At 35.6% G+C, this 15,000-nt stretch overlaps 2 protein-coding genes across 2 annotated transcripts in view; both read left to right on the top strand.

Moving 5' to 3' along the window:
* Positions 1–1,156, top strand: part of LOC144437344 (dipeptidase 1-like) — a 9,400-nt gene extending 8,244 nt beyond the window's left edge. The window contains exon 10 of the mRNA XM_078126268.1: positions 369–1,156. Within this exon, the coding sequence (XP_077982394.1) occupies positions 369–488 (120 nt within the window). The 3' untranslated portion in view covers positions 489–1,156. The remainder of the gene's footprint in view (positions 1–368) is intronic.
* A 3,241-nt stretch (positions 1,157–4,397) lies between these two features.
* LOC144437345 (dipeptidase 1-like) lies at positions 4,398–12,810 on the top strand. Its single transcript, XM_078126270.1, has 10 exons — positions 4,398–4,609; positions 6,106–6,250; positions 7,257–7,389; positions 7,717–7,867; positions 8,636–8,702; positions 9,216–9,392; positions 9,935–10,031; positions 11,207–11,282; positions 11,524–11,659; positions 12,697–12,810. The coding sequence occupies exons 1-10, from the start codon at positions 4,398–4,400 to the stop codon at positions 12,808–12,810; spliced, it is 1,308 nt and encodes a 435-aa protein (XP_077982396.1).
* Positions 12,811–15,000: the final 2,190 nt, after the last annotated feature.

The following is a 15,000-nucleotide window of genomic DNA, read 5'->3' on the forward strand; positions in this document are numbered from 1 at the left end:
GTATGTATGTATGTAAGTGTTTGAGCTACACGTATTTCTATCTTTGTTACTACAATATGGGTTGATAGGGATGACACTTCAGACAAAATATTATACATTGTTAAAGCAGAAGCCATTGTGAGAGATTGGCTCAGATGTTGTTCATAACATTCAAGAAGGTGAATAATCAGCATGATATACCGATATGTTGACCCTCTAAAACGCATTCTTTACAAAACAAGTAAAACTAAAATAAACCAAACACAGACTGACCAACAAAAAACAAAAAGACGGTTTTAAATTGTGTCTTTTTACATTTATATTAAAAATAAACTCCTTGTTATTCAGGCTAAAATTTATCTTGTTTACTTTATTTGTTACATTTGTAGGTACGTGATCGACTCTCCCAAATAACACCTTACGAAGATTCCCTACCACGTGACATCATAGGAGAAGTTAATAACACTTGTCGCCATTACGTCTATGACCCGGATAATACTACCCACTAATACAAGTGGTGAATCAATGTATTTTTACTCTCGGTACTAGTATTCTTGGAGACAGACAGACATATCAAGCAACGGCACAATAAACATTTGGACGAGAGTGTGAAATGTTTTCAATACTTTAGGGTGATTGGTGTTTTAAGTTTAGTTTCTAACCGACTCTTTCATTCCATGGTTATGTGTATATTAATTTGGAAAAACGATAGGACATTGATATGAATAATACATAGTTTAGTGTACATGTAACAAGGTGATGTCTTTAGCAGTTACTATGTACTACAGGGGGTATTTCAAGTTACTATGTACTACAGGGGGTATTTCAAGTTACTATGTACTACAGGGGGTATTTCAAGTTACTATGTACTACAGGGGGTATTTCAAGTTACTATGTACTACAGGGGGTATTTCAAGTTACTATGTACTACAGGGGGTATTTCAATACGGTGGTGGAATGAACAGTTTTGAGGAATGGTGTATCGTTTGCGTTGGGGGACGTCAGGTCGATATTTTAACAATATACGTAGTGCATCGTCGCAAACCACGACCTTTTTACGGTACCGTTCTTAACGAGCCGGTCCCTTCGAAGTAATAATAGCTCTGGTTTGCGAGAATGACGTAGAGAATATTGACACTTTGGTAGACAAATACCAGAAGACAAGAATTTTTAACAGTTTGGTGGAACGAATTGCAAATCAGAAATATAATCATTTTGAAGCACATCGTGATAACATAAATTAATTTATCATCATTAAAAATACCCTAAAAACACAAACAAACAAACAAACAAACAAACAAACAAACAAACAAACACACACACACACACACACACACACACACACACACACACACACACACACACACAACAACACCAACAACAATAACAACCCAAAAGCAATGCCTGCCTCGATGTATAAAAGTGTATTTGTTTCACATTAAGATAACAGTCTCCACACATACAGTTAATAGGCACTCTACGTACAAACAAACCTGAAAGTAAATCTTGCCAGTGTGTTATAAGACCACGATCGAGGGGAAGAAAGAAATGACATTTTATGTCCTGATGCTATTTCAGGTTCGAAAAATCTTAGAGTGAATTCATTCCAGAACCCATGGTTTAGCTGTGAAGGACACTCAACACATTCAAAACGGGCACAAATTAACACATCAATACTGACACAGTGAGATGACCCAAGTACACATGTGTGGGCAAAAATGAATGTTTTAGTCACGTTCATGTAAATTAAAAGATTAAAAGTATGTCGAAGTTGAAATACATGACGTCATTAATTCGAAATAAATATCGCGTTGTTGCTACATATGGTGAATATCAAACATAGAGAAAATAATTTTGAGTTGAAAAACGGAAGTGAATGGTTATTTTCTCTTTGCTACACTCAGGATGTATCGTTCAGGTACTTTACATTTGATTTGTTTGAAGGACGAAAGCAAGCCATTTTCATTTTCCCACAAGTCATAATGACAACTTGTTTCCCAAATGATTACGTAACACGGCATTCAGAGTTTTTGTTAGGGAAAGCGAGTCAGAGCGACACTCCTTCGACACAAGACGGTCGTTATCGCCAGTGACACTGGTGGTTGATAGAGTCCATGTGAATAATCAAATAAGGAATCTAGATCTGTGACATCTTGAACTCGCACAACGACATTGCAATTAAACATAGGATAGAAGGTAAGTGACTTTTTGTATGTGCAATATTCGAGGTTTCTATCCAAATGTAGGAATGGTTGACTCATGACCAAGTACAGTCTACCCAGGCAGCTAATGAAACTCTTATGATTATAAACGAAGAACTCCAATGTTCCCTAGGCCATCCAGGGTTAATGGCTTTACTTAGCACACTATTACAGTGAACATATGCCTTCATCGAATGCGTGTTGTCCCCAGCGAATAGCCATACAGTGTACATGACAGTAAATAGAGCATTGATTTTGGATTTAGTAAATTCCGAATATCGTAAAGTTTTAGGATTTTAAAGCGAAAAGGGACAGTCTGTAGTCGTTGTTGCCTGTGCCTGAATTTGATGTATGCATAGTGAATTCGAATGGCATGCGGTTCCGTGGCACGATGCTACATTGTTTAATAATATCGATTTTGGATGTGACCGGCCAGGTTGACCGGAGAAGTTAGGTTAGACCATATGAATTCAAATCGATAGGTTTTATGGTTATTTGTCAACATGTTCATATTATAATGTGACGATAAGAAGGAGTCTAAGGATATATCCATTTTTAATTATAACCGTTCGAACTTGTAGAGTTCAGTGTTGCAATCAAAATAGACGAGGGAACAATTCACTTTCAACTTTTGCCTGCGGATAGGGTACATTTAATAGGGCTGTAATACAATGTACAACGCTGCCATTATATAATCGAATGACAAGTTTACATTTTCACACCAACACCAACACCAACACCAATGACAAGGTTCACTTTCAGTATTTAGTTATCAAAACCTTTCTTGGTTGCCAAGTAATTTGGAAAGGACCAAATTGATGTGACGTCCTATAATATTTTAGCACTTTCACCCCGCCCGAAGTCTTCTTGTCCATAATCTCATTCTTCTGGGTCTGTCGTTTCATTGTTCGTAACATCTGTGTATTATTTATCTATTTTATTTTATTTTATTTTATTTCATTTATTTATTTATTTTTTGGGGGCGGGGAATAAACCAAACTTTGAAGATACCAGCATTATTTGACGTTGATAATCCAAAAATTTAAAATAAAATGGTAACACTACCACCACGTAAGCTCATGATACAAGCTAGTGTAACGAACACTAGTACTTGATAAGGGTGATCCTAATTTTTCTTTTGTTTCTCATTACCTGACTGACCCAAATTTTCTGCTCCGACATCAAAATAAAAATATATTTTTATTTTCGCCCGTCCTTGATATTTGGGGAACAGCGCCCTCTTTGGCAAGAATAAATAGGTGTCTTAACTGCCGACGTCATTTACAGTCATGGCGGCGACAACGACAGTTGTTCATGAACAGAACTTTTCTTTGATGACGGAAGTTTTTTCAAGATGGGGCATTACAAAGAAGATCGAGGGGAGGAAGAAGAGAGGCAGAGATGATTTTTTTGCTTTTTTGAATGCTTTTCTTTTTCAAGTCAACCGACCGACCGACCCATTGTTGGAAAAGTAATGAGAAATAAAAACTAATATGGTCATCCTAAGATAATTATGGTCAACAATGTATATTCTGTACTCTCTGTTATGATATTGTTCTGATATAAGTAAAACGATTCAAAATTAAAATGATTTACTTCCAAACATATCAGTGTGAAATTGTCATCAGTAAATATGAACCAAGAGTCTATAAACATTTATTCTTGTTCTCGTATTCACAATGTGTCTATAATTTGATACTGTTTGTGAATAATAAATTCACAAACAACATCTTGTTCCCAATCCTATTTACATACAAGCTTACACCCCACTACACTGATTACACAAAAAGATCTAAGGTGGGGCAGTTCCTCAACAAATACCCACGTGACTTTTCGATTGCCAAAACTTGAAACTTAAAAGAGTATATGAAGACAAAGAGAATACACACACTTAGTATATCGTAGCTGTTACTCGTTCACTAAGGTACGAAAAACTTAGCGTAGTGGAAAACAAGATCACTTTTAGATGAAACACTATTGATGGACTTTTGGAGCTTGTATTCTGTTGGTTTGCTTAGGTAGAAATCGTATCGTTTTAGTCAATATATATTACTATAAAATCAAATTGCTGGCAGTTTTAAGATTCACGTCAAAACTGTGTTGTCTTCACACACGCCGAAACTTTAATCTAATTGAATACTCTTTGGTTGAGTATTTCCCGTTACTTTATACTATTTGCAGTATCATAACTAGAAGACATCATCTTGTACAACCACCATGGCTGACATAAAAGTCCGAACCAAAGAAACAGACACCTGGTATCGACAACCACGTAACCGCTGGATCATGTTGGCGGTATTAATAGCTGTACTTGTATTGATTATCATAATTGTTGTCGCAGTGGTAGCTTCCAATGGCTCTTCTAAACTCTCATCGGATCCTATGACAAGGGCACGACAATTAATGGAAAGGGTTCCTTTAGTAGACGGGTAAGCTATTTATCAATATTCATTATAGGTAGAATTGTCTATATATGTTATATCGGTCTCTTAGGCCTAAAACAATAATTGTTAGGTTCCGGTTACCCGACTCTAAACTTTTTTTACGTATTCGAGAAAAAATAAAATAAAATTGACGAACTCGTGGATGCGGAAACTGACATCAACTTAAAAAGAAAATATGAAAATGTTCTTCCAATTTGTAATAGTTGTATATCTGATAGGAAGAAATAAATAACACAGAGACCATTTGGAAAACAATGGAAAACCTGAACTAGACACTCACACATGAAAAAAAAATTTAAAAAAAATATACCTACCCTACCTATTCTAAAATTGAGCGTAATCGGAACCACACATTTGTTTTTAAATCGGAACCACACAATTTTTTTATTAGGCCTTATGGTGATGATGATGATGATGATGATGATGATGATGATGATGATGATGATGATGATGATGATGATGATGATGATGATGATGATGAAGAGTGAACGTGTTGTGTGATTGATCAACTGTTGATAGTGGATAAGTACATCATACAGTGATACCTACAGTGTCTAGATACTTTACCATCCAATTAGTTACCTGTCAATTACCTGTCAATTACCTGTCAATTACCTATCAATTACCTGTCAATTACCTATCAATTACCTGTCAATTACCTGTCTCTTTCTGTTTCACTCATTTTATGTTAATGACTATTATGATCCAAAACACCATACATCGATTCCCTGAACATCTTTTTTTCTTCCAGTAATTGTTCTATGATAGATTTATTAAGACAGTCAAAATTTAATTTAATTGCGTCATGTCCGATATTTTTTTTCATTCCCTGAAATGTTTAAGAGCGCTCCTTGCCACTTTTTGGAACTAGTACAACATTTACGAATGAAAAATAGCGGTGATTTTTGTCAGTCGAAAATATGATTATAATACACATTTGAAATGTTACTAATTTCATTGTAATTTATCAATATTTACAAAACCCATTACATATTAATTATTGAAAATATTAGTCATTTATATAATCTAAGAAGTTAAATATTTGTTATTTGTCACTTATGGTCACTTTTTGTCTAGACTTCGACGAATCGTTACCTTATATTCATAAACATGTTTGCATTGTCAATATTTAAGTGCTGATTAATACAAGCCCGGGCTTAGTATACTTTCTCACAGCTAGGAAACAAACAAACAATATGCACGGAACAATTGTAATGAGTGCCTGCTACTTGCGAGTCGTGCGCACCGTAACTCAGGCACTCTTGAACATCCCCAGAAATGTGTAACAAGCAAAAGACATGAATAATGTACTTATAGTAGAGGAAAGAAATCACAGTGTCTGTTCGATTCGTGACAGTCCAAATCCAAAAAAATGAAGCAGAAATATGTAATGTACATTTTACCTGTCAACAATGTTATGATATAAGCGCTGTGCAATGTGTCAATCTGTACTCCACTTTGACTATGTCATTTCATTTCAGACATAACGATTTACCATGGCAACTTAAGACGAATTTTGACAATCGTTTGGAAAATATTGATCTTGAAATAAGCACAGCAGACAAGTTTGGCAAATATGGACATACAGATATACCACGTCTACGTCAGGGATTGATTGGGGCACAGGTAGAAGGAAATACTATGTTTTGTCATTTTCTCGTGTAACACATTTAATTTGATAAATTATCTAAAAGCTGAACCAATCTGATTGAAGTCTGTGGTGAATAAACCTCGATTTCTTTGTGGGTTGAAGGCTGAAGAACAAAATCGACAAGAACCGACAAGAAGCGAAGGAAATATATGTAAATAAAGAAATCGGCCGTGTTCATACCATATCAGATTTTAAACAGATTGGATTCTGAGACTCGACGAGATTGTACTGATGACTTCTCAGAATTTGTATTGTATGAGTTGAAACAATATAATGTTGATATTCATCCTGACTAAACTGTTTTCTTCGTGAGATTTTAGTATCCATTATTTTACAGGTGTCACGATATGTACATTTACAAATGTAAGAAAAGTCCGCTGTAAATGTTGAAATCGAATTGGCAAAATTACTGATTATTCCTACTGTAAAGTAAGACTATTAAACAAATCAAATATTTTGTACAAAGAATATCAGAACGATGGAGATTTAAACATCAGACGTCAACTTCTCCTGAATACATGTATTTCACAAATAGCTATATATAGTATTTTCTGGTAGGTCAGTTGTTTGTACACAATGTAATGATTTAACCTATCGATGCAGTGACATTCTATACAATATTGACCGTTACCATGGCAACCGTTTAACTTGACAATCCACATCGTATAATGTTAGTTCGAGACACAGTCCAATAATAGGAATACCTGACATATTTCAGCAATTGCTATCCACTCCTTTGAATAGTTAAAATCTATAGACTACTATATATAATAACGCAGAAACAATGAAAGCCTCTCTATTGACTGTTGGCTTCATATTGTGTTTGTTTGGTTATCATTTGTTGCCTCGTTACATAATCTATTATCAGTACACAGAATAATTCATATGATTGCAAGGATAAATGTTGAGAGTGTGTATACGTTATATCAAATGCAGAATTATACATCACTATTGTACATTTCTTGTCTCAATTTATTCCAGTTTTGGGCAGCATATGTGTCATGTAACAGCCAATATAAAGATGCAATTCGCTTTGTTTTAGAACAGATTGACGTCATCAAACGATTTTCATCTCAATATCCAGATACATTTGAGTTTGTCACTAGTGTACAGGGTGAGTGTACCGTAGTTTTGACCCCCCTCCCCCGTTAAGTTTTTTTTATCGAGTCATGTAGACTTTTGACTCTTGATTTCTTAAAGTATCATTTCTGTAGAGGTTTGTCCCCCCCCCCCCCCACTTTCAATGCACGATGACTTTTGACCGTATATTTAGGACAACGTAATTTCAAATGTTACCGATTTCCAAATTTTTTTCGAGACTTTTTACTCCTATTTTGTCACGGTGGCTCAATGTTGACATTTGACCCTTTAACCCACCGAGCGTTTGTGCATGTAATTTGAATCCGCCAACATAACAAATGTCTGTTTTTGCACATTGCAGGTATATGGGACGCTTTCAAAGCGGGTAAAATTGCCAGTCTGATAGGTGTGGAAGGCGGCCATGCTTTTGATAGTCAGTTGGGGAACTTACGTATGCTGTACGAACTTGGTACTCGCTACATGACTATTACACACAGTTGTGATACACCGTGGTAAGTGCGCCCTCTGTGGGACTGTGCATCTAAAAAAATACAAATGTATGTGCGACTAGGGTATAAGATGATATGAACTTCATTCTGACTGAAAGTTGTATGTTTGGTGCAAACAATGTATTCAAAATGGCCGTGTAACTAAAGAGAGTCTATGGTATACTAAGTAAGCAACATAATTGGTTTAAGAGATAGACCCAGTCCAACTACGACAATTGAAGTTAAAAGAAGTGGGTGGGAGTACATATAAATGTTGGCAAAGTGTGAGGTAGAAATTAAAGATGTCTCGACCAGTCACTATAATCTTCTGATGATCTTTATTAAAACCGACATTTCGGCAACGCAACAGTTGCCTTCTTCAGGGTAAAGCCAATATATAAATATAATTACTTAAGGAAATGAATTGTCATCATTTAACCAGCCACTTGTTACATGTAGCAGTTTATTATAGTGAGTGGGTTTGGAACAATTGGACAAACTTTGGACAAAGCTGTTAAATGAATACTTTCATACATATATGCCATCATCAAATATTGTAATGGTATCTTGATTTAAGTGTATTCAGATTTATTCAGATTTCATGTATAATTCAAACTTTAAAAAAACGTTCATGTCCCAATCCAATACATAGTGTTTTTATGTGTATGATTTGCAAGGTTCATTTCCATACACCTTCACACTTTTGTTCAGGGTTTGGTAACTAAATAAGAAAGCAGTGTACTATCACAATGTGATTTATTTAGTGTATGTGTTGTTCATTTATGTTTAAAGGGCTGATAACTGGAATCATAACGTCGACAATACTACAATGCACGGTGGTTTATCTGACTGGGGAGAGGTATGTATTCAATGTCATGGAGTCTTTACATACTGATTGACATATCATTATTATCCCCCAACGAGCAAATACACACTGCATATTTCTATTCATTATTTATCTGAAGGAAACACGCTCTTAGAAGTCATGAATATTGCATTGTTCATCGAATAAATATTCATGTCTGCTTAGACCCATGTCATGATGCAAAGGAGTTCCACTGAAAGAAGAAATGGGACGAAAAAGAGTTTCAATTTGGTGTTTCTTGGCAGCCGATGTAAAATCATGAAATGACTCTCTAGAACCTAATGAAAATACTGCCTTAATTTCCAGGAATGGTATTCCCCTTTGAGATCTAAAATAATGTCCAAAATAGAAATCTAAATCTGGTAAAATTTAAAATCTGAGTGTAGTCGAAGTACATTTACTGTTTCCCCTTACCTTTCAGCTTTCAAGTGATGACTATAGGAACATTCTGTTGGTTTGGTTTGGCTATCCGTTCATCTTTTCTGTCTTTATGCCATTTCTCCATAGATTGTTATACGTGAAATGAATCGTCTTGGAATGCTTGTTGATTTATCCCATGTTTCCTTCGAAACGATGCGTGATGCACTACGTGTTACTGAAGCACCTGTCATCTTTAGTCATTCGTCAGCATTTGCAATATGTGCCCATAATAGAAATGTCCCGGATGATATCCTTGAGAAAGTGGTAAGAACATGTCTGTGTGTCTTATCATATTATCATATTAGACCATGATGTTATGCACTTGTGTAATCTAAAACAAGCATTAACACAGTGCTAGGGCTACTCACAATTTCAACCGGAGTCTCTTGAGAACTTGGCACTTTTGTATAGCCTTATATGCCATCTAGCTGTTAGTGTTGGATGATAATGTTCGTCTACTTTGTCCCTCTAGCTCTACATTGCCACTCGGTGTCAAATCGTGTCAGCAACAGAGATTATGCCGTCTTACCTATCGCAGAAAGCTGATTGGTTCAACAGCTGATTAACATGACCGTACAATCCGTAATATGTTAATTATGAGTAATAACATTACATTAGCCTGTCATGTTTTTAAGTGTTTAAATACCTAATATGCAAATTTTTCACCTGTCATCGCCATTTTTTTACAATACCAGTACAGCTAAAATGCCAGGGTACGTTCCTTGTACTGTTAACCCGTACACAATACTCATGATTCGCTAACAGTGTTTTGTTTCTCTCCCTCCCTCCCTCACTATGATAACCAGAAAGACAATGGTGGTGTTGTGATGGTTAATTTTTATGACAAATATATCAATTGTCCTCCAATGAATCAATCAGTGTGTGATCTTCAGCAAGTAGCAGGTAAGACTGTACAATCTGTTGATTTCATTACTCTCAGTTGAATTCTTGTAACTGGGATCCACTCTACTGTTCAATTCTTTTTATTTAACGTCCGTTTTTAAAATTTAGTCAGAGACTACAATCACTGACTGCACATACAAACAACCAAAGAAATGGAAAAAGATAAAAATGTAATACACTCAATCAAAACTAACTGTGAATACAGATATATATCAACACTAACACTAACACTAACAATAACAATAACAATAACAATTCAATGATATGCAAGAATATATCACAATCATAAATTTATATATGAACAAAGAAAATGTAATAAATGAGTTCTGTTACACTGGAACACTTTGCTTTTCATAGAAAGCAATTTGAAAAGTGCTGCTTGGACCATGTTTCTAAAAACGTGCGAGTCTGTAGTTCCCTAATACGTGATGGCAATGAGTTGTAAAGTTTTGATTCAAATGTTTCCTTGATCATAGTTTAGGACGATAACAACACACCATGGATTGGACACATACTACTAATGCATCGAATCGATAATACATTGTCTTTGATTGGTTGATATTGCATATGCAACATATTTTTCAAAATTATGTACAACACCTGAAACTGTTTACCGGTTGCAAAGAGTTTTCACTTGCGTTCTCTACACACTGGGAAGGGCAGTGCATAACACGTGTGTAATATGTATTTTCATCTATTGCCTTCAGGGATAGACTGTAAGATACGTCGTGACGTTTCGCCCTCACCGGCCTCCTCTCAGGGGTTGGCCGAAGTTTGAGGGCGCCCCGTCACGACGTACCTTACAGACTACTTCAGGGATTGACTTACCTAAAGACTTCTATTTATATATTCAATTTATATAGACGAAATAACAAATCATGCAGCGCTACTTATTATTGAATAATTGTAGTACATGGCGAATGTTTTCACGGTGGTTGGTTGACTTTTACCAACAACTGTACTATTGAGAAAGTCACGCTTCCAGTCATAGATCGGCAACTGTTGAAGCTAACTGTACATCACCTATTGTCGTATGTAAGCCATCAAGATAGCATGTCAACCTTGATATACCGATAGAAACAAGTAACTCTGTGTACCACTGAACCAACCCGTGTATGATTTATAGTCCTTGATAGTTTAAAGTAAATATTGTTGATATTTATTATTCTCTATAGATCACATCGATTATATCAAAGATGTATGTGGAATAGATTGTGTTGGTATTGGATCAGATTACGATGGCGTCACAACGTAAGTTGACACGTGTTTGAATTTATTTATTGTGTATTTGAATTGTACGATTGATTTAAGTTTTCTATGTCGGGCACAGTCATAACAATACATATCAATCGAAGCAAATTTTATAATGATGAATAGTTGTGTTTTAATATTTATCTTTCATTTCAAGTATCGTATGTACCTTCAATCATCACTGTTCTACAGACGTGCTGTTGAAAATAAAGTTACTTTTTTGTTTTGTTTTTAATGTTAGTTTACCAGTAGGTCTTGAAGACGTGTCTACATTCCCAGACTTAATAGCTGAAATGATTACTAGAGGATGGAGTGACTCTGATATAGAGAAATTACTTGGACGTAATCTCCTTCGTGCTTTTGAAGAAAATGAAAAGGTATAGTATGTCTTGTCATATCATTTGTTGTCATTTCATGTAGTGTCATGCAATGTAATGCTGGTATGTCATGATCAGGTTGTGTCATGTCGTATCATGTCATGCTATGTAATGGCATATTATATGCTGCCATGCTATGTTTGTGATATCATGTGTCATGTGTCATGTCATGCTATGTTATGACGTATTATATCATTTATATGCTGTCATGTCATGGTTTGTGATGTCATGTGTCATATTGTGTTATGTCGTGCTATGTTATGGTGTATTATATGCTGTCATGGCATGGCATGTCATGTGATGTTATATGATATCATGTGTCATGTTGTGTTATGTCATGCTATGTTATACCATGACATGTCATTTCATGTTGCCATGGCGTGTGCATCGTTTAAAGTCGAGTCATGTCATGTTGTGTCATCCCATCTTGCCATATTAAGCTATGTTATAAAATGCCATACATATAATTTGATATATTCTGTCATTTCATTTGATATCGTGTCATGTTATAATAATATGATGCCATGTCATATCATTGATATCATATTATATGTACAATGCCTGTCATGTCTTATGCCATACACTATCGTATCATATCATGTAATAATGGACGAATATAATATCGTTATGTTTCAAACAGTATTTATCCTTTTTTTTCTAATGATCAAAATAATATTTAGCTTGTTCTGTTTTTCCAATGTTGACATACAGCACAGTAAGTTCTATTATGTTTCCAACTTCAGTATGATTGTAAACATCGAGTCGTGTTCATAAAGTGTAATTACGTATGTGGTCATACTATAGGTATATTGTATATATCGTCAGACTATAGGTGCATTGTATGGCATTGTATCTATCGTCATACTATAGGTACATTGTATGGCACTGTATATTTCGTCATATACCAACACGTAAATGTTCATTATTTACAAATATATTTCAAAAGTGCATTAAGTGTGTAATATACTGTCATATGTTTCAGAATCATATTATTGTAATGCTCAATTGTTGTCAAGTCTTTGTCATTTGTTTTGTAGGTTCGAGATCAGTTACAATCCTTGGCGCCATATGACAATCCATTATCACGTGACCATGCTGACGAAGTCAACAATACCTGTCGACACGAAGTCTACGATCCTGAAGGCAACTGATGTTGTCATGTGAGTTGATGTGTCACGCAATACGTATCGTGTGTTAAATGTACTAATATTTTATTATAGTTGATAGTTTACAGTTACTGTTAGTACTTTATGTAGACAAATGGCAAAGTTTGCCAAATATGTATGTCATCAGACCACTATTATAGAAAAGCTATAGTGGTCCGAGGTATATACCTAAAGTATCTTAACACCATATCAATGCAAACCCATTGGTAACATACCATTCACATTGGATTGGGACAATTTAGGTATACCAATATGTCTTAATGTCAACTCTCATAACCAAAAATTATTATGTTTGTAACCGTTCTAAAAAAACTTTGAAATAAATGTTAACAGAGGTTGACGTAGATGTTTAGCTCTATAAGCTTAGTTGCCAGTAGTTTTCCTAAATGTCTTTAATCATTTTGTGAAAATTGTTGTGATAATTTTTTAGTTATGTGCAGAACAATAAAGTGCCAATCTTTATTTATAATCTTCTTTTTCGTAGTGGTTGTCTTTCCAAGACAGTATGGAATGCACACTTGACACTTTCTCATAGATATATATTTTGTATGATGCGAAATTCAGCATGATGGAGGCATAATTGCAGTATGGCTATGCAGAGTGTTGTTATCTAAGCATAGCACTTCATGTATCATGTCACGGTTTATCCATATTCTGATCAAAGCATCTCCCATAACCATGATATTACAGTATTGTTTGTGTAGTGTCGGGATGTGTGTTGGAGCACAGACAAGTATCAAGACTGTGGTTGGAGAAATGTGTAGTTTTACACGAAGTTAGCACCGTATCGCGTAGCAAAATATGGTCACTTACCCCAGCACTGTAGCAGAATATGGTCACTTACCCCAGCACTGTAGCAGAATATGGTCACTTACCCCAGCACTGTAGCAGAATATGGTCACTTACCCCAGCACTGATGCAGAATATGGTCACTTACCCCAGCACTGTAGCAGAATATGGTCACTTACCACAGCACTGTAGCAGAATATGGTCACTTACCCCAGCACTGTAGCAGAATATGGTCACTTACCCCAGCACTGTAGCAGAATATGGTCACTTACCCCAGCACTGTAGCAGAATATGGTCACTTACCCCAGCACTGTAGCAGAATATGGTCACTTACCCCAGCACTGTAGCAGAATATGGTCACTTACCCCAGCACTGTAGCAGAATATGGTCACTTACCACAGCACTGTAGCAGAATATGGTCACTTACCACAGCACTGTAGCAGAATATGGTCACTTACCCCAGCACTGTAGCAGAATATGGTCACTTACCACAGCAAGCTACTGAAGATGCATAGTCGTGAAACTACAGGCGAAACAAGTCAGAAAGAAAAGGTCTGGCTTTCGAGAATGCTGAAGATGAATGCATAAAACAGATGCCATGACCTGAAGATTGACTGTCATGTTAGCTTACCGATAAAAATGCACATGTATCATCATCATATGGAATCTACAAATACATCAGTTATGGCCACAGGCAGACAGACAGGCAGATAGATAGACAGATAGACACACATGTGAATGTATTGTTGTGATGACATGTGGAATATGATAAGGATGATAACCCATTTAGGCAAATGATCAATAGTATTTATATTGATTCGAAATATGTATCTATCGTCTATATCGTACTGAGTTTTATCTTGTGTACATCGCGTGGCAACTTTATTTTGATATAATATTTGTCTTCTAGAGATCTAAACTGATAATTTCGTTTTGACCGTAAAACTTCTCTCCGATTTTACAGCCCAGTAGACTTATATTAAAAAGACCAATTTATGAATTATTTTCGATAATCTGAATAACAAATGTTCATAACACGATATGTTAATAAAGAAATATTGAAACCCCTAACAACGAATGTTATCTGAGCGTAAACATTTGGTTTGTAGGCGTACCGCGTAGCATTTCATGTCAAATGAACAATAAATCGATATTAGGTTGTCGAGAAATGGACACTTAGAGGTCACGAGGTCGGAGATTATTGTAAGACGACCATGGCCTGGTTTATTGCTAACTATTGTTATGGTTTAGACATACCAAGTATTAACTGAATAGCTCTATTAGCAAAGTATTGCATCTTGAAATCCAACCCATTGCACTCTCGGGTAGAGCAGTTTTGCTGTATGCATTCTTATCAAGTACAAGTATATTGTTTCTATCATCATG

This window comes from Glandiceps talaboti, chromosome 7 (assembly GCF_964340395.1).
Source record: "Glandiceps talaboti chromosome 7, keGlaTala1.1, whole genome shotgun sequence".
NCBI lineage: Eukaryota > Metazoa > Hemichordata > Enteropneusta > Spengelidae > Glandiceps > Glandiceps talaboti.

Coding starts and splice junctions, on each gene's coding strand:
- LOC144437345 (XM_078126270.1), top strand. CDS start 4,398: ATGGCTGACATAAAAGTCCGAACCAAAGAAACAGACACCTGGTATCGA. Junction 9,393..9,934: donor ATGATATCCTTGAGAAAGTG/GTAAGAACATGT, acceptor TATGATAACCAG/AAAGACAATGGTGGTGTTGT. Junction 11,283..11,523: donor GATTACGATGGCGTCACAAC/GTAAGTTGACAC, acceptor TTTTAATGTTAG/TTTACCAGTAGGTCTTGAAG.